Source organism: Pseudophryne corroboree, chromosome 3 (genome assembly GCF_028390025.1).
Source record: "Pseudophryne corroboree isolate aPseCor3 chromosome 3, aPseCor3.hap2, whole genome shotgun sequence".
Taxonomy (NCBI): domain Eukaryota; kingdom Metazoa; phylum Chordata; class Amphibia; order Anura; family Myobatrachidae; genus Pseudophryne; species Pseudophryne corroboree.
The window spans coordinates 544717421-544744423 of record NC_086446.1 but is presented as its reverse complement, the minus strand read 5'-3'; the positions used below and the strand labels follow the sequence as shown (position 1 = coordinate 544744423).

The 27003-nt window shown below is 48.2% G+C and overlaps 1 protein-coding gene across 1 annotated transcript in view; it reads left to right on the top strand.

The window, feature by feature from the left end:
- The first annotated feature begins 9642 nt into the window (after window positions 1-9642).
- The window catches only part of LOC135056281 (L-xylulose reductase-like), a 28805-nt gene continuing 11444 nt past the window's right edge, over window positions 9643-27003 (top strand). The window contains exons 1-6 of the mRNA XM_063961233.1: window positions 9643-9839; window positions 9906-10003; window positions 12112-12266; window positions 13249-13291; window positions 13370-13469; window positions 14240-14304. Of these exons, the coding sequence (XP_063817303.1) occupies window positions 9788-9839; window positions 9906-10003; window positions 12112-12266; window positions 13249-13291; window positions 13370-13469; window positions 14240-14304 (513 nt within the window). The 5' untranslated portion in view covers window positions 9643-9787. The remainder of the gene's footprint in view (window positions 9840-9905; window positions 10004-12111; window positions 12267-13248; window positions 13292-13369; window positions 13470-14239; window positions 14305-27003) is intronic.

Below are 27003 nucleotides of genomic sequence, written 5' to 3'. Positions count from 1 at the left end.
TCCACGTGGATCATTATGAAAAAATTTTAAAAAAAACTTGTCGACCTTTTGACCTAGAAACCCTGTCGACCTTCCAACCCTGTCGACCTATAGTGGTCGACCTAAACATTGTCGACCTAGACACTGTGGATCTTCAGACCAGATCCCATTCATACCTCTGCCACAGAATTTATTTATGTGTATTAAACAAATGTGACACTTCCTATGTGTGTAGATGCAGTAAGCTGCGCTGAGACATATGTGACATCTTACAAACTAAATAACACGGCATATGTGGATCCACGTACACTGATAACATTATGGTGTGTTCGTTACCCATAATTATAAACGCACTCTAACGTCGCATTTTATGCTATTGCAATATATGGTAGACTAAAATACACACCATATTTGATACAATTTATGTTTCAAATCAAATATGAAACTAAATTTATGATACGATATGGTACTTTGGCAATTGAAATGGGAATAGAAGGCTTTTGAACTTCTGAAAAATTATTATAACTAGGTCTGACACTATCAAGTGAGAGACCAACAGATAAGTATAAACATCCTGGGAATTGGAGAATAACCCTTGATTAAGATTGCAACTATAATTAAGAGATTGTGGGGATTATGGGGGTCATTCCGAGTTGTTCGCTCGTTATTTTTTTCTCGTAACGGAGCGATTAGTCGCTAATGCGCATGGGCAATGTCCGCAGTGCGACTGCGCCAAGTAAATTTGCTATGCAGTTAGGAATTTTACTCACGGCATTACAAGGTTTTTTCTTCGTTCTGGTGATCGTAATGTGATTGACAGGAAGTGGGTGTTTCTGGGCGGAAACTGGCCGTTTTATGGGAGTGTGTGAAAAAACGTTACCGTTTCTGGGAAAAACGGGGGAGTGGCTGGAGAAACGGAGGAGTGTCTGGCCGAACGCTGGGTGTGTTTGTGACGTCAAACCAGGAACGACAAGCACTGAACTGATCGCACTGGAAGAGTAAGTCTGGAGCTACTCAGAAACTGCACAGAGAAGTATTTTCACAATATTGCAAATCTTTCGTTCGCAATTTTGATACTCCCAGTAGGCGGCGGCCTAGCGTGTGCAAAGCTGCTAAAAGCAGCTTGCGAGCGAACAACTCGGAATGAGGGCCTATATTCCTTAATGTAAATGGACCTGACACTACAAGTGAGAGGTCAACTACACTTTGACCTGACACTATAAGTGAGAGGATTCTGATGTTTATGGAAAAATTATTCCTTAACAATAAGAAATGGAGGGGTATATATCCCTAAAATAAGAATTTACTTACCGATAATTCTATTTCTCGTAGTCCGTAGTGGATGCTGGGGACTCCGTAAGGATCATGGGGATTAGCGGCTCCGCAGGAGACTGGGCACATCTAAAGAAAGCTTTAGGACTATCTGGTGTGCACTGGCTCCTCCCCCCATGACCCTCCTCCAAGCCTCAGTTAGGATACTGTGCCCGGACGAGCGTACACAATAAGGAAGGATTTTGAATCCCGGGTAAGACTCATACCAGCCACACCAATCACAACGTACAACTTGTGATCTGAACCCAGTTAACAGCATGATAACAGAGGAGCCTCTAGAAAAGATGGCTCACTACAGCAATAACCCGATTTTTTGGTAACAATAACTATGTACCAGTATTGCAGACAATCCGCACTTGGGATGGGCGCCCAGCATCCACTACGGACTACGAGAAATAGAATTATCGGTAAGTAAATTCTTATTTTCTCTAACGTCCTAAGTGGATGCTGGGGACTCCGTAAGGACCATGGGGATTATACCAAAGCTCCCAAACGGGCGGGAGAGTGCGGATGACTCTGCAGCACCAAATGAGAGAACTCCAGGTCCTCCTCAGCCAGGATATCAATTTTGTAGAATTTTACAAACGTATTTGCTCCTGACCAAGTAGCTGCTCGGCAAAGTTGTAAAGCCGAGACCCCTTGGGCAGCCGCCCAAGATGAGCCCACCTTCCTTGTGGAGTGGGCATTTACAGATTTTTGGCTGTGGCAGGCCTGCCACAGAATGTGCAAGCTGAATTGTACTACAAATCCAACGAGCAATAGTCTGCTTAGAAGCAGGAGCACCCAGCTTGTCGGGTGCATACAGGATAAACAGCGAGTCAGATTTCCTGACTCCAGCCGTCCTGGAAACATATATTTTCAGGGCCCTGACAACGTCTAGCAACTTGGAGTGCTCCAAGTCCCTAGTAGCTGCAGGCACCACAAATAGGTTGGTTCAGGTGAAACGCTGAAACCACCTTAGGGAGAAACTGAGGACGAGTCCTCAATTCCGCCCTGTCCGAATGGAAAATCAGGTAAGGGCTTTTTCAGGATAAAGCCGCCAATTCTGACACGCGCCTGGCCCAGGCCAGGGCCAACAGCATGACCACTTTCCATGTGAGATATTTTAACTCCACAGATTTAAGTGGTTCAAACCAATGTGACTTTTGGAACCCAAAACTACATTGAGATCCCAAAGTGCCACTGGAGGCACAAAAGGAGGCTGTATATGCAGTACCCCTTTTACAAACGTCTGAACTTCAGGGACTGAAGCTAGTTCTTTTTGGAAGAAAATTGACAGGGCCGAAATTTGAACCTTAATGGACCCCAATTTCAGGCCCATAGACACTCCTGTTTGCAGGAAATGTAGGAATCGACCCAGTTGAATTTCCTCCATCGGGCCTTACTGGCCTCGCACCACGCAACATATTCTCGCCAATTGCGGTGATAATGTTTTTGCGGTTACATCCTTCCTGGCTTTGATCAGGATAGGGATGACTTCATCCGGAATGCCTTTTTTCCTTCAGGATCCGGCGTTCAACCGCCATGCCGTCAAACGCAGCCGCGGTAAGTCTTGGAACAGACAGGGTCCTTGCTGGAGCAGGTCCCTTCTTAGAGGTAGAGGCCACGGATCCTCCGTGAGCATCTCTTGAAGTTCCGGTTACCAAGTCCTTCTTGGCCAATCCGGAGCCACGAATATAGTGCTTACTCCTCTCCATCTTATCAATCTCAGTACCTTGGGTATGAGAGGCAGAGGAGGGAACACATACCCTGACTGGTACACCCACGGTGTTACCAGAGCGTCTACAGCTATTGCCTGAGGGTCCCTGGACCTGGCGCAATACCTGTCGAGTTTTTCCCAACGGTTTATAATCATGTGGAAGACTTCTGGGTGAAGTCCCCACTCTCCCGGGTGGAGGTCGTGCTGAGGAAGTCTGCTTCCCAGTTGTCCACTCCCGGAATGAATACTGCTGACAGTGCTATCACATGATTTTCCGCCCAGCGAAGAATCCTTGCAGCTTCTGCCATTGCCCTCCTGCTTCTTGTGCCACCCTGTCTGTTTACGTGGGTGACTGCCGTGATGTTGTCCGACTGGATCAACACCGGCTGACCTTGAAGCAGAGGTCTTGCTAAGCTTAGAGCATTGTAAATGTCCCTTAGCTTCAGGATATTTATGTGAAGTGATGTCTCCAGGCTTGACCATAAGCCCTGGATATTCCTTCCCTGTGTGACTGCTCCCCAGCCTCGCAGGCTGGCATCCGTGATCACCAGGACCCAGTCCTGAATGCCGAATCTGCGGCCCTCTAGAAGATGAGCACTCTGCAACCACCACAGGAGGGACACCCTTGTCCTTGGTGACAGGGTTATCAGCTGATGCATCTGAAGATGCGACCCGGACCATTTGTCCAGCAGGTCCCACTGGAAAGTTCTTGCGTGGAATCTGCCGAATGGGATTGCTTCGTAGGAAGCCACCATTTTACCCAGAACCCTTGTGCATTGATGCACTGAGACTTGGCTCGGTTTTAGGAGGTTCCTGACTAGCTCGGATAACTCCCTGGCTTTCTCCTCCGGGAGAAACACCTTTTTCTGGACTGTGTCCAGGATCATCCCTAGGAACAGAAGACAAGTCGTCGGAACCAGCTGCGATTTTGGAATATTGAGAATCCAATCGTGCTGCCGCAACACTACCTGAGATAGTGCTACACCGACCTCCAACTGTTCCCTGGATCTTACCCTTATCAGGGAATTGTCCAAGTAAGGGATAACTAAAATTCCCTTCCTTCGAAGGAATATCATCATTTCGGCCATTACCTTGGTAAAGACCCGGGGTGCCGTGGACCATCCATACGGCAGCGTCTGAACTGATAGTGACAGTTCTGTACCATAAACCTGAGGTACCCTTGGTGAGAAGGGTAAATTTGGACATGAAGGTAAGCATCCTTGATGTCCCGAGACATCATGTAGTCCCCTTCTTCCAGGTTCGCAATCACTGCTCTGAGTGACTCAATCTTGAATTTGAACCTCTGTATGTAAGTGTTCAAAGATTTTAGATTTAGAATCGGTCTCACCGAGCCGTCCGGCTTCGGTACCACAACAGTGTGGAATAATACCCCGTTCCCTGTTGCAGGAGGGGTATCTTGATTATCACCTGCTGGGAATACAGCTTGTGAATGGCTTCCAAAACTGTCTCCCTGTCAGAAGGAGACATCGGTAAAGCCGACTTTAGGAAACGGCGAGGGGGAGACGTCTCGAATTCTAATTTGTACCCCTGAGATATCACCTGAAGGATCCAGGGGTCTACTTGCGAGTGAGCCCACTGCGCGCTGAAATTCATTGAGACGGGCCCCCCACCGTGCCTGATTCTGCTTGTAAAGCCCCAGCGTATACTGAGGGCTTGGCAGAGGCGGGAGAGGGTTTCTGTTCCTGGGAACTGGCTGATTTCTGCAGCCTTTTTCCTCTCCCTCTGTCACGGGGCAGAAATGAGGAACCTTTTGCCCGCTTGTCCACGAAAAGACTGCGCCTGATAATACGGCGTCTTCTCATGTTGAGAGGCGACCTGGGGTACAAACGTGGATTTCCCAGCTGTTGCCGTGGCCACCAGGTCTGAAAGACCGACCCCAAATAACTCCTCCCCTTAATAAGGCAATACTTCCAAATGCCGTTTGGAATACGCATCACCTGACCACTGACGTGTCCATAACCCTCTACTGGTAGAAATGGACAACGCACTTAGACTTGATGCCAGTCGGCAAATATTCCGCTGTGCATCACGCATATATAGAAATGCATCTTTTAAATGCTCTATAGGCAAAAATATACTGTCCCTATCTAGGGTATCAATATTTTCAGTCAGGGAATCCGACCACGCCAACCCAGCACTGCACATCCAGGCTGAGGCGATTGCTGGTCGCAGTATAACACCAGTATGTGTGTAAATACATTTTAGGATACCCTCCTGCTTTCTATCAGCAGGATCCTTAAGGGCGGCCATCTCAGGAGAGGGTAGAGCCCTTACAAGCGTGTGAGCGCTTTATCCACCCTAGGGGGTGTTTCCCAACGCACCCTAACCTCTGGCGGGAAAGGATATAATGCCAATAACATTTTAGAAATTATCAGTTGTTATCGGGGGAAACCCACGCATCATCACACACCTCATTTAATTTCTCAGATTCAGGAAAACTACAGGTAGTTTTTCAACACCGAACATAATACCCCTTTTTGGTGGTACTCGTATTATCAGAAATGTGTAAAACATTTTTCATTTTTCATTGCCTCAATCATGTAACGTGTGGCCCTACTGGAAGTCACATTTGTCTCTTCACCGTCGACACTGGAGTCAGTATCCGTGTCGGCGTCTATATCTGCCATCTGAGGTAACGGGCGCTTTAGAGCCCCTGACGGCCTATGAGACGTCTGGACAGGCACAAGCTGAGTAGCCGGCTGTCTCATGTCAACCACTGTCTTTTATACAGAGCTGACACTGTCACGTAATTTCTTCCAACAGTTCATCCACTCAGGTGTCGACCCCCTAGGGGGTGACATCACTATTACAGGCAATCTGCTCCGTCTCCACATCATTTTTCTCCTCATACATGTCGACACAAAAGTACCGACATACAGCACACACACAGGGAAAGCTCTGATAGAGGACAGGACCCCACTAGCCCTTTGGGGAGATAGAGGGAGAGTTTGCCAGCACACACCAGAGCGCTATATATATACAGGGATAACCTTATATAAGTGTTTTTCCCCTTATAGCTGCTGTATAGTTAATACTGCGCCTAATTAGTGCCCCCCTCTCTTTTTTAACCCTTTCTGTAGTGTAGTGACTGCAGGGGAGAGCCAGGGAGCTTCCCTCCAACGGAGCTGTGAGGGAAAATGGCGCCAGTGTGCTGAGGAGATAGGCTCCGCCCCCTTATCGGCGGCCTTATCTCCCGTTTTTCTATGTATTCTGGCAGGGGTTAAATGCATCCATATAGCCCAGGAGCTATATGTGATGCATTTTTTTGCCATCCAAGGTGTTTTTATTGCGTCTCAGGGCGCCCCCCCCCCAGCGCCCTGCACCCTCAGTGACTGGAGTGTGAAGTGTGCTGAGAGCAATAGCGCACAGCTGCAGTGCTGTGCGCTACCTTGTTTAAGACAGGACGTCTTCTGCCGCCGATTTTCCGGACCTCTTCTGCCTTCTGGCTCTGTAAGGGGGCCGGCGGCGCGGCTCTGGGACCCATCCAAGCTGGGCCTGTGATCGTCCCTCTGGAGCTAATGTCCAGTAGCCTAAGAAGTCCAATCCACTCTGCACGCAGGTGAGTTCGCTTCTTCTCCCCTTAGTCCCTCGATGCAGTGAGCCTGTTGCCAGCAGGTCTCACTGAAAATAAAAAACCTAAACTAAAACTTTCACTAAGAAGCTCAGGAGAGCCCCTAGTGTGCACCCTTCTCGTTCGGGCACAAAGATCTAACTGAGGCTTGGAGGAGGGTCATGGGGGGAGGAGCCAGTGCACACCAGATAGTCCTAAAGCTTTCTTTAGATGTGCCCAGTCTCCTGCGGAGCCGCTAATCCCCATGGTCCTTACGGAGTCCCCAGCATCCACTTAGGACGTTAGAGAAAAGTGATTACATCTGACACTTTATATGAGATAAAAAGACGACATAAGTGGAATAACTGCATACTCATAATAATGAAATTGTGGGAATTATATACTCTAACGAGATTACATCTGACACTATATGTGAGAGATGAATAAATTTATATAAATATCTGTAGTCAGGAAAGTTCGGATAGCCCCCCCTTTTTTCCCATGGGAATTAATACCCTTTATTTATCAACCACCAATATTTTAGTTTCATAACTGTAATAATAAAGACAATCTGTTCTTTTTCATATTGTATATATAGGACCATGACTATTTCATCATAATGTTTTTAACTGTGAGAATGTCAAATGGTCCTCATACTGTATAGTGAAACAACTACAATTCTAGGCAATGTGCCAAATGCCTTGGATGAGCTATAAGGTAACAATTACATTAAAATTCAGGTATAAAAGAAACACTGTTTGAAACAAGATTTTTTTTTGTATCATTTATTTATATAGACACAGTGACTCAAGAAAAGCAAACATAAGAAAGACGCTCAGCTGTTTGGACAAAACGGAACTCATCATCTTCCCCCCATCCAGAGCAACACCCCCGACCAATATCTCCATCATTGTTGACAACACCACCATATCCCCCGTTCCCCAACTCCGCTGCCTGGGCGTCACTCTTTACTCCTCCCTCTCCTTTGCACCCCACATCCAAGCTCTGGAACAATCCTGTCGTTTCCAACTACGCAACATTGCTCGTATCAAGCCATATCTCTCCCAGAGTGCAACTAAACTCATCATCCACTCACTGGTCATCTCACGACTTGACTACTGCAATGTCTTCCTCACTGGCCTCGCTTGCTCCCATCTTGCTCCCCTCCAATCTGTCCTGAACTCCGCAGCTAGGCTTATCTTCCTCTCCCGCCGCACCACATCTGCCACTCCCCTTCAACAAAATCTAAACTGGCTCCCATTCCCTACAGAATCCTCTTCAAACTCCTCACCCTCACATACAAGGCCATCTCTAACTCCACTGCTCCCTACATCTCCAATCTCCTCTCCCTTCATACTCCCTCCCGCCCCCTACGGTCGACTAATGACCGTCGCCTCTCCACCGCCCTGGTCACTGCTTCCCATGCACGAGTTCAGGATTTTGCCCGTGCTGCACCCCTTCAGTGGAACGCACTCCCCCGCTCCATTAGACTCTCCCCAACCTTGCAAAGCTTCAAACGGGCACTAAAAACCCACCTATTCATCAAAGCATACCCTCCCGATGCATAACCCAGTGCTGAAGCCGCGCCTCCACCCCCCTGCCTCATGCTGTGAACATCTCAGCTTTGCTTGCATACTACCATCAGGCTACCTCCCACTTGCCTGCACCTCTTGTCATCTGTCCGTCGCCCCTCCCCATTAGATTGTTAGCTCTTCAGAGCAGGGCCCTCTTTCCTCTTGTTATCTAAGCCCTCGTCTCAACACATTTCACTCACAGCTCTCCCCTACTCAACGACCATCTTTATCCTGCTAGTAAAGGCTCATCTCCATCTATGGCCACCAGCCTCTAGTAGTACGATGATCACTCCCTCAATACTTACATCTTAGCTGTATTATGTCTTGAGAATGCGTGGTGCTCTGTTACCTGTACTCTATTTCTGTTATTTATTTACTGTAATGCAATGTTTTGTCCCCTGTACTGTCCTTTGTACGGCGCTGCGAAACACATGTGGCGCCTTATAAATAAAATGTAATAATAATAATAATATATCTATTTTAATTAACCAGTAAAAGTTAAATTTTCAATCTTCAGTGCACTGGAAACAGATCCCTTTTATCTTTTTTGCTTTTTCTTTACACAATGACATAATCTGTGGTAGCACCCCCAATATTTCAATCAATATATGATATGATGATCAATGATATTAGGGGTTTCTTTTGAAAAATCTCCCTATAATTAAAGATATTTTTTCCTGTGCAACAGTAATCCCCTTTCCTTTCCCTTTGCTATAATGTTTCTGAGATGTAGCTAGGTTTCCAGCCCTGCAGAATAGACAGAAAGGCGGTGTTCTGCAAGGAGTTTAAGTTGCGAGCTCCGTGGTGGAACAAAATGCTGCTTTCTGCAATGAGGTTAAGGGGGTAATTCAGATCTGGCCGCTGGGCTGCGTTTTTTGATGCTCTGCGATCAGATAGTCGCCGCCTACAGGGGGAGGGTATAAACTGTAAGTGTGTATTCACTTTGGTAGCAGAGCTGCACAAAAATCAGTTTGTGAAGTCTCTGCGCACCCCAGAACTTACTCAGCCGCTGTGATGTCTTGCTGCTGATCGGGGTCGGAGCTGACGTCAGACACCTTCCCTGAAAACGCCTGATCCCATCTGCGTTTTTCTGGACACTCCTGTAAAACGGTCAATGCCACCCACAAATAATCTCTTCCCGTCAATCTTCTTGTGAATGCCTGTGCGTTCGGAATTTTCGCACTATCCCGTCGCGAGGCACCAATGCCCGGTGCAGTTGTGCGAGGCGCCGGCGCATTGCGGCTCACACACACACGCAGTTCAGATCTGATCGCACGCTGTGCAAAAACACACAGCAGCGATCAGATCTGAATTACCCCCTAAATCTCAAGCCCAAATAGGTTGCAACTGTTGGGGGTTTGTTTTAATCCCATCCCGTTCTCTCCCCCTCCCCCCCTTGTGCTGGTGGTAACCCTCTTATTAGCAGGCCGGAGCTGATGTCATTCCTTTTAGTACCTCCCCGGGTCGTGTTTTTGAGTATTAATATAATCCGCTTCCTGTTGACAACCAGGGAAGTTACAGGGATCAGACTTTTTGGATAGAGGTCACTGTCAGTTAATAAAAGAGCCCGGCTCCGCCCCACTCAGTATTCACTAGTCTCAGACCTCACACTGTTCATTCACAGCGGGTGTGATGGAGATCAGCTTTGCAGGGCGCCGGGCTCTTGTCACCGGGGCGGGGAAGGGTGAGTACGCCGGCAGCGGCGACTGATGCTCTGGTAAGAGCGTGTTGTGACTCTGTCCTCTTGCAGGGATCGGACGGGAGACGGTGAAGGCTCTGAAGGCGGGGGGAGCAGATGTGGTTGCAGTGAGCCGGACATCGGAAGACCTGGAGAGCCTGGCCCGGGAGGTAATAACCGGGTCCTGCATCCTCTAACACTGCTGCCCCCTAGTGGTCGAACGTTCTGTGTGTCTCATCCCAGGTCGGGTTTCTTCCCTATGTCCCAGACGCTATACTACATGTATCTACTCTCTCCCTGGTGTCTGTAAAGCTTGAACGTATCCTGCAGCTCACAAACAAGCTGCAGACTTTTGCCACATTTTGTTTTTATTCCTGGACGTTCCTATCTCACCAAAGTTTGTAGGTAACTAGTACAATACGGAAACTTAACCATCTAGTTTTGCAGAGCATAACTGTACTTAACGTCCCTCATTCCGAGTTGTTCGCTCGCTAGCTGCTTTTAGCAGCATTGCAAACGCTAGGCTCTGGGAGTGTATCTTAGCCTAGCAGAAGTGCGAACGAAAGATTAGCAGAACTGCTCTAAAATCTTTTCCTGCAGTTTGAGTAGCTCCAGACCTACTACTAGATTGCGATCACCTCAGTCCGTTTAGTTCCTGCTTTGATGTCACAAACACGCCCTGCCTTCGGCCAGCCACTCCCCGTTACCCCAGCCACTCCTGCGTTTTAGCCAGACACGCCTGCGTCTTTTAGAACACTCCCCGAAAACGGTCAGATTCCACCCAGAAACACCCACTTCCTGTCAATCACACACCGATCAGCAGAGCGACTGAAAAGCGTCGCACGCCCCTGTGTAAAATTACTTGTCGGTTGCGCCCTGCGGCCCATACGCATGCGCAGAACAGACGGTTTTTAGCATGATCGCTATGCTGCGAAAAACAGCAGCGAGCGATCAACTCGGAATGAGGGCCAACCTTCGGTCAGGCGCAATGTTCAAAGCCACATAAACGGGCGCAGGTAGCGTAATAGGCACAGCCTAAAAATAATGCGTTTGTAACATAAAAATGTCTTCATTTTCGTTAAATCATCCAGAAACAATATTTCTAAGAGGTTTTAAACTAATTCAATGAATAGTTTATGGAAAACGGTGGCATTTTATTCAAAGAAAGTTATTCTGACAGTTCTGAAACTTTTCTAAATTTTTCATCAACACCAAGTAATGATAGGAAAACATTGTGCCTGGTAGATCACTTTGTTCACTGAGGGAGGTAAAAGTGACCTATATGCTATCAATCATCATTAGATAATATTATCCTTTATTTATATGGCGCCACAAGGGATCCGCAGCGCCCATTACACAGTACATAATCAAATAAGCAAACAAGAAAACCGCACTTACAGTACAAGACAGTATAGGACAGGTATAGAAAACCCCGGGTTAGGTGCCATCAAAGGGAGTACGGAGTATAAGATAGTGTAAGTAAGAAAAGGAAAGGCACATCAGGAAAGAAGTCCCTGCTCTTGCAACCTTACAATCTAAAAGGTGAAGTGTTAACAGACCGGGGTGACACAGAAGGGATCCCTTGTGGCGCCATATAAATAAAGGATGATAATAATAATAATAATAAGTGACAGCTACACAACACTGCGAGGGGCGCTGTTGAGTAAGAAGAGAAGGGGTGGGAAAATTGTGAGAGTTGTGCCTATTAGATCAGTTGCATCTGACCGAAGGTTATTATGTATACTAAGGACTGATTCAGTTACTGGGCGCAGGAACAAACGTATACGCATTTTACTTTTGTCAGATTTTTATCTTACTGGAACAGCGCTGTGCTATTAGCATGTATTGTATGCACAAAGTCACATGCAGCAGCGTCTATTGGCGGTCGCCCACCTGTGAGCTTATGCAAATGCAGATACAAACTCCTTCTCTTGTGTACAGCCGTGTGTGCGACCAAATGTGTAAGTGCACGCTGTACTGTGTGTCCTTATACTCCACCATCGGTCGCACCATTGAACCCCATGGCAGTTGCAGTTTCTCTCTATGGCCTCCTATGACCGCGGCTGTGCATCTGAGAATGCAGCTGCTTGCATTGACATGCCCACGACACTACCATAAGGCCCACTGAAGGGACCATTTTTGCATTAAATTCTAGCCACCTCCCAGTCGTCACCCTGGAACGCCCATCCTGTTTCCACAACATCTCTGCTATTGTCCGTCTCAAGCTATCACCATATGTCTGAATAACTGTCTGAGATATTTATTTTCCTTCCTGCAGTGCCCTGGAGTAGAGACAGTGTGTGTAGACCTGGGTGACTGGTCAGCGACAGAGGCTGCCCTCAACTCGGTGGGTCCCATAGACCTTTTGGTGAACAACGCAGGAGTTGCTTTGCTACAGCCTTTTCTTAAAATTACACAGGAAGCATTTGACAGGTACTTGTGCTAATACTGTGTATACATCATGCACACAGGTTTCATTATGGGGTATATTCAATTGAAGTCGAAAGCTGCCGTCTGTCAAAAAGACGGCAGTTTTCAACTTTTTTAGGTCGGAAGGGGTTCCGACCTATTCAGTCTAACCTCAAATTATTAGACAAGTCGAGGAATTCGACTTGTCAAAAAGCACGTGGATCGGCGGAATAGCTCCCGAACCGCGCGCTTGTGTCGAAAACGGTTTTGGCCCCCTTTCGACCATCTAAATTCGACTTTAAAAAAAGTCAAAGTGAGATGCAGGAGCGGAGACGGGGAGAGCTGCGTTGCGTTGGAGACGGGGAGAACCACGCCAGAGACGGGGGAGAGCAGCGCCGGAGGATGTGTCACAGCCGCCACTCACAGCAGCGTCCACCCGGCTCCAGCAAGAGAGACCTCACTTGCTGGAGCCGGGCAGACGCTGCCGTGAGCGGCGGCTGTGATGCGGGGACGGGGAGAGTCAGAGACTGGGGAGAGCAGCGCTACAGCAGCGGCTATAGCAGCGTAGCCGGAGGATGTGTCACAGCCGCCGCTCACAGCAGCATCCACCCGGCTCCAGCAAGTAGCTGTAGCGCTGCTCTCCCCCGTCTGCCCGCGGCTCTCCCCCGTCTAAGCGCCCGCATCTCAATTCAACTTTTTTTTTTAAAGTCGAATTGAGATTGTATTAAATAGCCCAGGTCGGATCCATTCCCACAAATGAACGTCGGAATGAATCCTACTTCATTTCAATATACCCCTATAGCTCCAATATAGGACTATTCTGAAAATAACTTTTTAGAGTTTTTCTATAGTTATAGTAATATGAGCATATGCCACATAGCAATGGAAAACTATCGCAACTTTTTAATTACTCGTACAATAAGCAAATTTATTTTTGCATGCAATTTCTCCCAGAAATGTTAGTATTTTGATTATTAATACTATATCCTTATACTATAATTTCTAGGAGCTTTGCAGTGAATGTAAGAGCAGCAGTTGTAGTATCACAGGTAAGCCATACATAATATAGCACAATAGCAAGACTTACACATCTTCATAGTAAATGGTTTTCTTACCTCTCCCATCAGATTGTCGCCCGTCAGATGATTGAACGGGGAGTGCCTGGTGCTATTGTCAATGTGTCCAGTCAGGCATCCCAGGCAGCAATAGCAGATCACGCTGTCTACTGTAAGCATAAAACTGGAATCTACTTAGGGGCCCATTTGTCATAATTAAATTTGTAATGTGGGTGCGATATTAGCGCCCAAGATCACATTGCATAGTGCGATCAAATTGTCGGGATGTATAATTTTGCAGCTGCAGGGACAGCAGCCCGTTCCTGCGATGTGCCGCGGCTGCTATGCATACACGGTCCCACTGACCACACATGCACAGAAGCCATTTCTGGTGAGGGTTCCAGGGGAACCCTCTGCTAGCTGCAAATTCAAAGATTAGCCCATAGGCTACAATGGGCTATCACCATCTTCAGATGGCGGTAACTGACGGGGAAATCCCCAGAATGCTTTGCGTTTGCATATTTCTAAATCTGGCAGCATTGCATCCCCTATAGAAACCTATGGGGGATATGGCTACCGGCGGGAATGGAGGGATCGCAGCAGGTATCAGATACATTTAGGGGATACTTAATATTTGCGGCTGAAATGAGCGCAAATATTACTTGATAAGTGGGCCCCTTAGTCAGGAACGATGTCAATTGAGTCCATCCGTGTACTAATCTATACGTGAAGTACACAGGGATCCTTGTTGAGTTTTTGCCATTTATTTTATGCTGAGAATGAATCCAGGTTTATTATATAAAATGTAAGAAATATAGCTATTAACATTTCTGCTTTTACACCAGCGACATTCCTGTATTATGTGAATTAGATCTAGAAAGGCTGTGTGATAATACCGGGTAAAATGACACCTCATACGTTAACCATTTCTCTTTAACACAGGTGCCACAAAAGGGGCCCTCGATATGCTAACTAAGACTATGGCTCTTGAACTGGGACCCAAAAAGGTGAAAGTCTGAAGGAAAAATATAATATCTATTAGGAGAGGTGATTACGCCCTCTGTCAGATCAACCTTCACTTGATGGAAGTCATATTGCCAGGTTAATGTAGTTGGGCAACATAGTTAAATATAAACTGTTTCACCCTTGTTAGTTGCTGAATAATGCAGCAGTTGGCTTTATACTATGCATGTAAATCATTACAAAGTAATTTTCTTAGCAGAAAACACATAAGTTACCTCTGAAGGGCCCCGAAAAGACAAGAGGCAGAACAGTGACTAAAATGGCTGTCATGCGTATTTTCTAGACATTTCCACTGAACTGGAGGCATGATTCTCCCACCTGTATCATAGCACTGAAATTATTTTGTTTCAAGAATCATTTAAGGTAGATGTATCAAGTACACCTAGATAAGCTTTTCTTTATATCAAGATTTCCTGTAACATTCTGATCAGAGAAGACATCTGAGAGAAATTGTCAATTTTCCTTTAAATGACAACACCCTTCTATCTGTGGGTAGTTACAGGATACCAATAGAGTAAACTTTTCTTCTAAAAAAAGGAGATTTATGGTAGACTTGCCATAGTTAAATCTCTTTCTGCAGGGTACACTGGATTCCACAGGGAATAACATCGGGGTGTTGAGTTGGATCTTGATCCGAGGCACCAACAGGCTAAAGCTTTGACTGTTCCAGGATGCATTGCACCGCCTCCTCTATAACCCCGCTTCCAGGCACTGGAGCTTAGTTTCGTTAACCAGTCCAATGCAGTAGCAGGTAGAAGAGATGGTAGATGTTAGTCACATAGAACCACATTCTCACGACAGGAGAAGCGACTAGCGACTAATGCCATACAAACCCAAAGAAGCTAAGTGAGTCAGGGTGGGCGCCCTGTGGAATCCAGTGTACCTCGCAGAAAGAGATTTAACTATGGTAAGTCTACCATAAATCTCCTTTTCTGCAGCGGTGTACACTGGTATTCCACAGGGAATGACATTGGGGATGTCCTTAAGCAGTTCCTCATGGGAAGGGATGCACTGTACAAAAACCCGGCGTCCAAAGGAAGCATCCCGGGAGGCGGAAGTATCAAAGGCATTGAACCTGATGTACGTGTTCACTCTGGACCACGTTGCCGCCTTGCACAATTGTTCAGCGGACGCACCACGGCGAGCCACCCAAGAAGGTCCAACAGACTGAGTAGAATGGGCCTTGACAGCAGCAGGAGCTGGTAGACCAGTCTGCGCATAAGCTTGTGCAGTCACCATTCTAGTCCATCTGGCCAAGGTTTGCTTATTCGCAGGCCAGCCACATTTGTGAAAACCAAAAAGTACAAAAAGGGTATCTGACCTCCTGATGGAGGCAGTCCTCTCTACGTAAATATGGAGAGCCCGTACCACATCCAAAGACCGCTCTTTGGAGGACAAACCAGAATAGATAAAGTCCGGTACCACAATCTCTTGGTTAAGATGAAAAGATTATACCACCTTTAGTAGATAATCAAGGCGAGTTCGAAGAAATGCCCGGTCACAGTGAAAAATCAGAAAGGGTGGACGACAGGACAATGCGCCTAAGTCCGACACCCTCCTAGCAGAGGCAATAGCCAGCAAAAACACGACCTTACGTGTAAGACCGTTACGATCCACAGACTCAAGAGGTTCGAATGGAGACTCTTGTAGGGTATTTAAGACAACAGACAGATCCCATGGAGCCACAGGAGGGACATAGGCCCTCATTCCGAGTTGTTCGCTCGCTAGCCGCTTTTCGCAGCAGTACACACGCTAAGCCGCCGCCCTCTGGGAGTGTATCTTAGCTTAGCAGAATTGCGAACGAAGTATTCGCAATATTGCGAAATGATTTTTCTGTGCAGTTTCTGAGTAGCTCGAGACTTACTCTTCCAGTGCGATCAGTTCAGTGCTTGTCGTTCCTGGTTTGATGTCACAAACACACCCAGCGTTCGCCCAGACACTCCCCCGTTTCTTCAGCCACTCCCGCGTATTTCCCAGAAACGGCAGCGTTTTCTCTGACGTTCTAAGTGGATGCTGGGACTCCGTAAGGACCATGGGGAATAGCGGCTCCGCAGGAGACTGGGCACAACTAAAGAAAGCTTTAGGTCTACCTGGTGTGCACTGGCTCCTCCCTCTATGACCCTCCTCCAGACCTCAGTTAGAATCTTGTGCCCGGCTGAGCTGGATGCACACTAGGGGCTCTCCTGAGCTCCTAGAAAAGAAAGTATAATTTTAGGTTTTTTTATTTTCAGTGAGATCTGCTGGCAACATACTCACTGCTACGAGGGACTAAGGGGAGAAGAAGCGAACCTACCTGCTTGCAGCTAGCTTGGGCTTCTTAGGCTACTGGACACCATTAGCTCCAGAGGGATCGAACACAGGGCCCGACCTCGATCGTCCGGTCCCGGAGCCGCGCCGCCGTCCCCCTTACAGAGCCAGAAACAAGAAGATGGTCCTGGAAATCGGCGGCAGAAGACTTCGGTCTTCAACAAGGTATGTGCGCCATTGCTCCTCATGCACACCTCACACTCCGGTCACTGATGGGTGCAGGGCGCTGGGGGGGGCGCCCTGAGCAGCAATATTAAACACCTTGCTGGCATAAAAATCACATAATATAGTCCTAGAGGCTATATATGTGAAAAATACCCCTGCCAGATATCTATAAAAAAGCGGGAGAAGTCCGCCGGAAAAGGGGCGGAGCTATCTCCCTCAGCACACTGGCGCCATTTTTCCCTCACAGCTCCGCTGGAAGGATCGCTCCCAGGCTCTCCCCTGCAGTTTCAAGACTACAAAGGGTAAAAAAGAGAGGGGGGGCACTAAATTTAGGCGCAGTAGTATACATATAAGCAGCTATAAGGGAAAATCACTCAGTTATAGTGTTAATCCCTGTGTATATATAGCGCTCTGGTGTGTGCTGGCATACTCTCTGTCTCCCCAAAGGACTTTGTGGGGTCCTGTCCTCAGTCAGAGCATTCCCTGTGTGTGTGCGGTGTGGTACGGCTGTGTCGACATGTTTGATGAGGAGGTTTATGTGGAGGCGGAGCAGATGCCGATAAATGTGATGTCACCCCCTGCGGGGCCGACACCTGAGTGGATGGACTTGTGGAAGGAATTACGTGAAAGTGTCAACTCCTTACATAAAAGGTTTGACGACATAGCAGATGTGGGACAGCCGGCTTCTCAGCTCGTGCCTGCCCAACTGTCTCAAAAGCCATCAGGGGCTCTAAAACGTCCGCTACCTCAGATGGCAGACACAGACGTCGACACGGATACTGAATCCAGTGTCGACGATGATGAGACTAATGTAACTTCCAATAGGGCCACACGTTACATGATTGAGGCGATGAAAAATGTGTTGCACATTTCTGATGTTACCCCAGGTACCACAAAAAAGGGTATTATGTTTGGGGAGAAAAAACTACCAGTGGTTTTTCCCCCATCTGAGGAATTAAATGAAGTGTGTGAAGAAGCGTGGGCTTCCCCCGATAAGAAACTGGCAATTTCTAAAAGGTTACTAATGACGTACCCTTTCCCGCCAGAGGATAGGTCACGTTGGGAAACATCCCCTAGGGTGGATAAAGCGCTCACACGCCTGTCATAGAAGGTGGCACTACCGTCTCCGGATACGGCCGCCCTAAAGGAGCCTGCTGATAGAAAGCAGGAGGCTATCCTGAAGTCTGTATATACTCACACAGGTATTATACTGAGACCAGCTATTGCTTCAGCATGGATGTGCAGTGCTGCAGCTGCGTGGTCAGATTCCCTGTCGGAAAATATTGATACCCTAGACAGGGACACTATATTGCCAACCATAGAGCATATTAAAGACGCAGTCTTATACATGAGAGATGCACAGAGGGATATTTGCCGGCTGGCATCTAAAATAAGTGCAATGTCCATTTCTGCCAGGAGAGGATTATGGACTCTGCAGTGGACGGGTGATGCAGATTCTAAAAGGCACATGGAAGTTTTGCCTTATAAGGGTGAGGAGTTGTTCGGGGATGGTCTCTCGGACCTCGTTTCCACAGCAACAGCTGGGAAGTCAGCATTTTTACCCCATGTTCCCTCACAGCCAAAGAAAGCACCGTATTATCAGGTACAGTCCTTTCGGCCCCAGAAAGGCAAGCGGGTTAAAGGCGCGTCCTTTCTGCCCAGAGGCAGAGGTAGAGGGAAAAAGCTGCAGCATACAGCCAGTTCCCAGGAGCAAAAGTCCTCCCCCGCTTCCTCCAAGTCCACCGCATGACGCTGGGGCTCCACAGGCGAAGCCAGGTACGGTGGGGGCCCGTCTCAAAAACTTCAGCAATCAGTGGGCTCGCTCACGGGTGGATCCCTGGATCCTTCAAGTAGTATCTCAGGGGTACAAGCTGGAATTCGAGACGTTCCTCCCCCCCCCCCCCCCGCCGTTTCCTCAAATCTGCCTTGCCAACATCTCCCTCAGGCAGGCAGGCAGTGCTAGAGGCAATTCACAAGCTGTATTCCCAGCAGGTGATAGTCAAGGTGCCCCTTCTTCAACAAGGACGGGGTTACTATTCCACAATGTTTGTGGTTCCGAAACCGGACAGTTCGGTGAGACCCATTTTAAATTTGAAATCCTTGAACACATATATAAAAAAATTCAAGTTCAAGATGGAATCGCTCAGGGCGGTTATTTCAAGCCTGGACGAGGGGGATTACATGGTATCACTGGACATCAAGGATGCTTACCTGCATGTCCCCATTTACCATCATCACCAGGAGTACCTCAGATTTGTGGTACAGTATTGTCATTACCAATTCCAGACGTTGCCGTTTGGTCTGTCCACGGCACCGAGGGTATTTACCAAGGTAATGGCCGAAATTATGATACTCCTTCGAAAAAAGGGAGTTTTAATTATCCCGTACTTGGACGATCTCCTGATAAAGGCGAGGTCCAGGGAGCAGTTGTTGGTCGGGGTAGCACTATCTCGGGAGGTGCTACAACAGCACGGTTGGATTCTAAATATTCCAAAGTCACAGCTGGTTCCCACGACACGTCTACTGTTCCTGGGGATGGTTCTGGACACAGAACAGAAAAAAGTGTTTCTCCCGGAAGAGAAGGCCAAGGAGCTGTCATCTCTAGTCAGAGGCCTCCTAAAACCAAAACAGGTGTCGGTGCATCACTGCACGCGAGTCCTGGGAAAAATGGTAGCTTCCTACGAAGCAATTCCATTCGGCAGGTTCCATGCGAGAACTTTTCAGTGGGACCTGTTGGACAAGTGGTCCGGTTCGCATTTTCAGATGCATCGGCTGATAACCCTGTCTCCAAGGACCAGGGTGTCTCTGCTGTGGTGGCTGCAAAGTGCTCATCTTCAAGAGGGCCGCAGATTCAACATACAGGACTGGGTCCTGGTGACCACGGATGCCAGCCTTCGAGGCTGGGGGGCAGTCACACAGGGAAGAAACTTCCAAGGACTATGGTCAAGTCAGGAGACTTCCCTACACATAAATATTCTGGAACTGAGGGCCATTTACAATGCCCTAAGTCAGGCAAAACCCCTGCTTCAAAACCAGCCGGTACTGATCCAGTCAGACAACATCACGGCAGTCGCCCATGTAAACCGACAGGGCGGCACAAGAAGCAGGACGGCGATGGCAGAAGCCACAAGGATTCTCCGATGGGCGGAAAATCACGTGTTAGCACTGTCAGCAGTGTTCATTCCGGGAGTGGACAACTGGGAAGCAGACTTCCTCAGCAGACACGACCTCCACCCGGGAGAGTGGGGACTTCATCTAGAAGTCTTCCAACTGATTGTAAACCATTGGGAAAGGCCACAGGTGGACATGATGGCGTCCCGCCTAAACAAAAAGCTAGAAAGATATTGCGCCAGGTCAAGAGACCCTCAGGCGATAGCTGTGGACGCTCTAGTGACACTGTGGGTGTACCGGTCGGTTTATGTGTTCCCTCCTCTTCCTCTCATACCCAAGGTACTGAGGATAATAAGGAGAAGAGGTGTAAGAACTATACTCATTGTTCCGGATTGGCCAAGAAGAGCTTGGTACCCGGAACCTCAAGAAATGATCTCAGAGGACCCATGGCCTCTGCCGCTCAGACAGGACCTGCTGAAGCAGGGGCCCTGTCTGTTCCAAGACTTACCGCGGCTGCGTTTGATGGCATGGCGGTTGAACGCCGGATCCTGAAGGAAAAGGGCATTCCGGAGGAAGTCATCCCTACGCTGATTAAAGCTAGGAAGGAGGTGACCGCAAACCATTATCACCGCATATGGCGAAAATATGTTGCGTGGTGTGAGGCCAGAAGGGCCCCAACGGAGGAGTTTCAGCTGGGTCGATTTCTGCACTTCCTACAGTCAGGAGTGACTATGGGCCTAAAATTGGGTTCCATTAAGGTCCAGATTTCGGCTCTATCGATTTTCTTCCAGAGAGAACTGGCTTCACTACCTGAAGTTCAGACTTTTGTTAAGGGTGTGCTGCATATTCAGCCCCCTTTTGTGCCTCCAGTGGCACCTTGGGATCTCAATGTGGTGTTGGATTTCCTAAAGTCACATTGGTTTGAGCCACTTAAAACCGTGGAATTAAAATATCTCACGTGGAAAGTGGTCATGCTGTTGGCCTTGGCTTCGGCCAGGCGTGTGTCAGAATTGGCGGCTTTGTCTTGTAAAAGCCCTTATCTGATTTTCCATATGGATAGGGCAGAATTGAGGACTTGTTCCCAGTTTCTCCCTAAGGTGGTATCGGCTTTTCATTTGAACCAACCTATCGTGGTGCCTGCGGCTACTAAAGACTTGGAGGCTTCAAAGTTGTTGGACGTAGTCAGGGCCCTGAAAATTTATGTTTCCAGGACAGCTGGAGTCAGGAAAACTGACTCGTTATTTATCCTGTATGCACCCAACAAGCTGGGTGCTCCTGCTTCAAAGCAGACTATTGCTCGCTGGATCTGTAGTACGATTCAGCTTGCACATTCTGCGGCTGGACTGCCGCATCCTAAATCAGTGAAGGCCCATTCCACGAGGAAGGTGGGCTCTTCTTGGGCGGCTGCCCGAGGGGTCTCGGCTCTACAACTTTGCCGAGCAGCTACTTGGTCGGGGTCAAACACGTTTGCTAAATTCTACAAGTTTGACACCCTGGCTGAGGAGGACCTAGAGTTTGCCCATTCGGTGCTGCAGAGTCATCCGCACTCTCCCGCCCGTTTGGGAGCTTTGGTATAATCCCCATGGTCCTTACGGAGTCCCAGCATCCACTTAGGACGTCAGAGAAAATAAGATTTTACTCACCGGTAAATCTATTTCTCGTAGTCCGTAGTGGATGCTGGGCGCCCGTCTTAAGTGCGGATTGTCTGCAATACTTGTATATAGTTATTGTTTAACTAAAGGGTTAGTGTTGAGCCATCTGTTGAGAGGCTCAGTTATTGTTCATACTGTTAACTGGGTATAGTATCACGAGTTATACGGTGTGATTGGTGTGGCTGGTATGAGTCTTACCCGGGATTCAAAATCCTTCCTTATTGTGTCAGCTCTTCCGGGCACAGTATCCTAACTGAGGTCTGGAGGAGGGTCATAGAGGGAGGAGCCAGTGCACACCAGGTAGACCTAAAGCTTTCTTTAGTTGTGCCCAGTCTCCTGCGGAGCCGCTATTCCCCATGGTCCTTACGGAGTCCCAGCATCCACTACGGACTACGAGAAATAGATTTACCGGTGAGTAAAATCTTATTTTTTCACACACTCCCATAAAACGGCCAGTTTCCGCCCAGAAACACCCACTTCCTGTCAATCACACTCCGATCACCAGAACGAAGAAAAAACCTCGTAATGCCGTGAGTAAAATACCAAACTTCTTAGCAAATTTACTTGACGCAGCCGCAGTGCGAACATTGCGCATGCGCAGTTAGCGGAAAATCGCTGCGATGCGAAGAAAATTACAGAGCGAACAACTCGGAATGAGGGCCATAGGGAGGCTGAATCCGTAAAATGCCCTGAATGAAATTATGAACATCAGGAATAGACGTATTTGTTCTCTGAAACCACACCGACAAGGCAGATATATGAACCTTGAGGGAGGCCAGACGAAAGCGTAAATCGAGGCCTTGTTGTAGAAAAGCCAAAAGCCTAGAAGTAATGAACGAATATGCGTCCTAATTCTTAGCAGCACACCAATGTGAAGTAAGAGTTCCAGACCCTGTAATAAATCCATGCAGTAGCCGGTTTGCGGGCCTTCAACATAGTTTGAATAACCGCCTCTGAGAATCCCATGGCCCTCAGGAGTGAAGCTTCAAGAGCCACGCCGTCAAAGCCAGTCTGGCCAGGTCCAGATAGACACAAGGGCCCTGAACGAGGAGGTCTGGGCGTTGAGGAAGTAGAAGACAATGCTCTATTGATAGACCCTGCAGGTCTGAGAACCAATGCCGTCTGGGCCACGCTGGAGCGACTAGAAGTAGTATTCCTCTTTCTTGCTTGAACTGCTGTAGAACCCTGGGCAGGAATGACACTGGGGGGAACACGTATGGCAGCCGAAAGTTCCATGGAATTGCCAGTGCATCCACGAACTCTGCTTGAGGATCCCCTGTCCTTGATCCGAAGACGGGAACCTTGTGATTGTGTCGAGACGCCATCAGGTCTACATCTGGTAGGCCCCACTTGTCCACTAGGAGTTGAAAGACTTCCGAATGAAGACTCCACTCTCCGGCGTGAACTTCCTGACGACTGAGGAACTCTGCTCCCCAGTTGAGGACTCTGGGGATGAACACTGCCGATATTGCTGGCAGATGGCTTTCTGCCCAACGGGGGATTTTTTACACTTCCAGAATTGCCATGCGACTTTGAGTGCTGACTTGATGATTTATGTACGCCACCATGGTGGCGGTCTGATTTGTACTTGAACAGGCCTGTTCTGTACTAGAGGCAGGGCCAGTATCAACGCATTAAACACTGCCTGCAATTCCAGAATGTTTGTTTATCGGGAGGAGAGATTCCTCCCTGGTGCTCCAACACTGCGCCCCAACCCCGCAGACTGGCATCCGTGGTCAGGAGGACCCAGTTGGAGATCTAGAAGGGACGGCCCCTGCTCAATTGTTGGTCCTGTAGCCACCAGCTCAGTGACAGACGAACCTCCGGAGTCAAGGAGATCATTTGAGACCTGATCCGATGAGGCAGGCCGTCCCACTTGGAAAGGATTAACCTTTGCAGATGGCAAGTGTAAATTTGAGCGCACTCTACCATGTCAAAAGCCGACACCATGAGGCCTAGTACTTGCATCGCCAACTGTATCGAAACTCTTGGGCGAGAGAGGAAATATCTGATCCTGTCCTGAAGTTTCAGGACTTTCTCTGGAGACAGAAACAATCGTTTGCTGTGTGTGTCCAGTAGTGCCCCATGCTTCGAGCAGGGACCAGCGAGGACTTTTTCCAGTTGATGAGCCACCCGTGGGCTAGTAGGAATTAGACAGTCAGTTCCAGCTCAAAAAAATAAAGGGAACACTTAAACAACACATCCTAGATCTGAATGAATGAAATATTCTTATTAAATGCTTTGTTCTTTACATAGTTGAATGTGCTGACAACAAAATCACACAAAAATTATCAATGGAAATCAAATTTATTAACCCATGGAGGTCTGGATTTGGAGTCACACTCAAAATTAAAGTGGAAAAACACTACAGGCTGATCCAACTTTGATGTAATGTCCTTAAAACAAGTCAAAATGAGGCTCAGTAGTGTGTGTGGCCTCCACGTGCCTGTATGACCTCCTTACAACGCCTGGGCATGCTCCTGATGAGGTGGCGGATGGTCTCCTGAGGGATCTCCTACCAGACCTGGACTAAAGCATCCGCCAACTCCTGGACAGTCTGTGGTGCAACGTAGCGTTGGTGGATGGAGCGAGACATGATGTCCCAGATGTGATTAATTGGATTCTGGTCTGGGGAACGGGCGGGCCAGTCCATAGCATCAATGCCTTCGACTTGCAGGAACTGCTGACACACTCCAGCCACATGAGGTCTAGCATTGTCTTGCATTAGGAGGAACCCAGGGCCAACCGCACCAGCATATGGTCTCACAAGGGGTCTGAGGATCTCATCTCGGTACCTAATGGCAGTCAGGCTACCTCTGGCGAGCACATGGAGGGCTGTGCGGCCCCCCCAAAGAAATGCCACCCACACCATTACTGACCCACTGCCAAACCAGTCATGCTGGAGGATGTTGCAGGCAGCAGAACGTTCTCCTTGGCGTCTCCAGACTCTGTCACGTCTGTCACGTGCTTAGTGAGAACCTGCTTTTATCTGTGAAGAGCACAGGGCGCCAGTGGCGAATTTGCCAATCTTGGTGTTCTCTGGCAAATGCCAAACGTCCTGCACGGTGTTGGGCTGTAAGCACAACCCCCACCTGTAGACGTCGGGCCCTCATACCACCCTCATGGAGTCTGTTTCTGATCGTTTGAGTAGACACATGCACATTTGTGGCTTGCTGGAGGTCATTTTGCAGGGCTCTGGCAGTGCTCCTCCTTGCACAAAGGCGGAGGTTGTGGTCCTGCTGCTGGGTTGTTGCCCTCCTACGGCCTCCTCCACATCTCCTGATGTACTGGCCTGTCTCCTGGTAGCACCTCCATGCTCTGGACACTACACTGACAGACACCGCAAACCTTCTTGCCACAGCTCGCATTGATGTGCCATCCTGGATGAGCTGCACTACCTGAGCCACTTGTGTGGGTTGTAGACTCCGTCTCATGATACCACTAGAGTGAAAGCACCGCCAGCTTTCAAAAGTAACCAAAACATCAGCCAGAAAGCATAGGAGCTGAGAAGTGGTGTGTGGTCACCACCTGCAGAACAACTCCTTTATTGGGGGTGTCTTGCTAATTGCCTATAATTTCCACCTGTTGTCTATTCCATTTGCACAACAGCATGTGAAATTGATTGTCAATCAGTGATGCTTCCTAAGTGGACAGTTTGATTTCACAGAAGTGTGATTGACTTGGAGTTACATTGTGTTGTTTAAGTGTTCCCTTTATTTTTTTGAGCAGTATGTATGTATGTATGTATGTATGTATGTGTGTATATGTATGTATGTATGTATGTATGTGTGTGTGTGTGTGTGTGTGTGTGTGTGTGTGTGTGTGTATATATGTGTATATATATATATATATATATATATAATATATATATATATATATATATATATATATATATATATATATATATATATATATATATATATAACCCTAACGCACCTAGCCCCTCAGGGTACAGAATATAGTGATAGCAATATGTGATATAGGAGAATGGAATCCCACACAACAGCTACAGGCACACTCAGTCACATGTGCAATGCAGAAATTATTACATATAAACAATAAAACTGCACTGGACTAGTAATTTACATATAACTATGTATGAGTATAGATATAACAATGCACAGTAGATACTGGATGTATATCACAGAATACTTACAGTATATCAAATATTCAGATAGCAGTACACTTGTTCTTAACGAACACTGTCTAAAATTACATGTAGAATACTTAAGTGTCTGTAAATGCACAGCGCTGATGAGACAGGTGGCTTTACAGAGGAGACAGAGCCCTGCAGTCCCGGAGGTCAGCCCAGCTAGTAGTGAAGATGGCGCCAAAATCTCAGTCAGGAGTGAGGGAGAGTGAAATGCAGCTCCAGGGTGGGAACACCAGCAAGTAGATGGCGCCTAGAGCTGGGGGAGGGGCTACAGGTCAACATCTTATCCCCTATGCTGGTCCTTACCCCCGGGTACTGTGGATCCTTTAACAAATGGATTTTAGTAAATCCGACCTGTGCTCCCTTGCCCTGGTGGATATAGTGTGGTCCCTGTGCAGTACAGTGTCCACGCCAGCGGCGCAGTACGTCTCCTGGGGCTGCAACCGGATCGCGATTTAACGGCGGGTCACACCTGGGGGACCCTCTTACCTTCTCCCTAATGTGCAGCCATGCGATCCAGGAGAGCATCAGCGGTGTGTGCCTGAAGTCCAGTGTGCCTCCGCTGCAAGTAGCCGGGAACCGGACCGCGGGAGTATGCAGCGTTGCTGGGGAGCTGATGGAGCCGCAGCACAGAATGTGGCCCTTGAAGTCTTCAAAAAAGCTCTTTTCAGGGCTGCCTAGCGCAGCCCTCCCTGTTAGCTCCCTGCTCTGTAGGCACGAACTTACAAACTGAGCTCCAGTGCCTGGAGCTGGGGTTATAGAGGAGGCGGTGCAATGCATCCTGGGAACAGTCAAAGCTTTACCCTGTTTGTGCCTCGGATCAAGATCCAACTCTACACCCTGATGTTATTCCCTGTGGAATCCAGTGTACCCCGCTGCAGAAATAGAAAACAAACCTATGTGTACATTTCCATAAAATAGAAAGGTCTGCGGGGGTCATTCCGAGATGATCGTAGCTGTGCTAAATTTAGCACAGCTACGATCATTCACACTGACATGCGGGGAGGCGCCCAGTACAGGGCTATCCCACCCGGCATGTCAGTGCCGTGCCGCCCCCCCCCCCCCTCCCCTGCAGAAGTGAAAAGGCATTGCACAGCAGCAATGCCTTTGCACTGCAAGAGTAGCTCCCGACCAGCGCAGCTTTAGCATGCTGGCCGGGAGCTACTCATCGCTCCCCGGCCCGCAGCGGCTGCATGTGACATCATGCAGCCGCTGCAGCCCGCCCCTGTTCGGTCCGGCCACTCCTGCGTTGGCTGGACTGCGCCCACGAAACGGTGGCCAAACGCCGCCGTTCC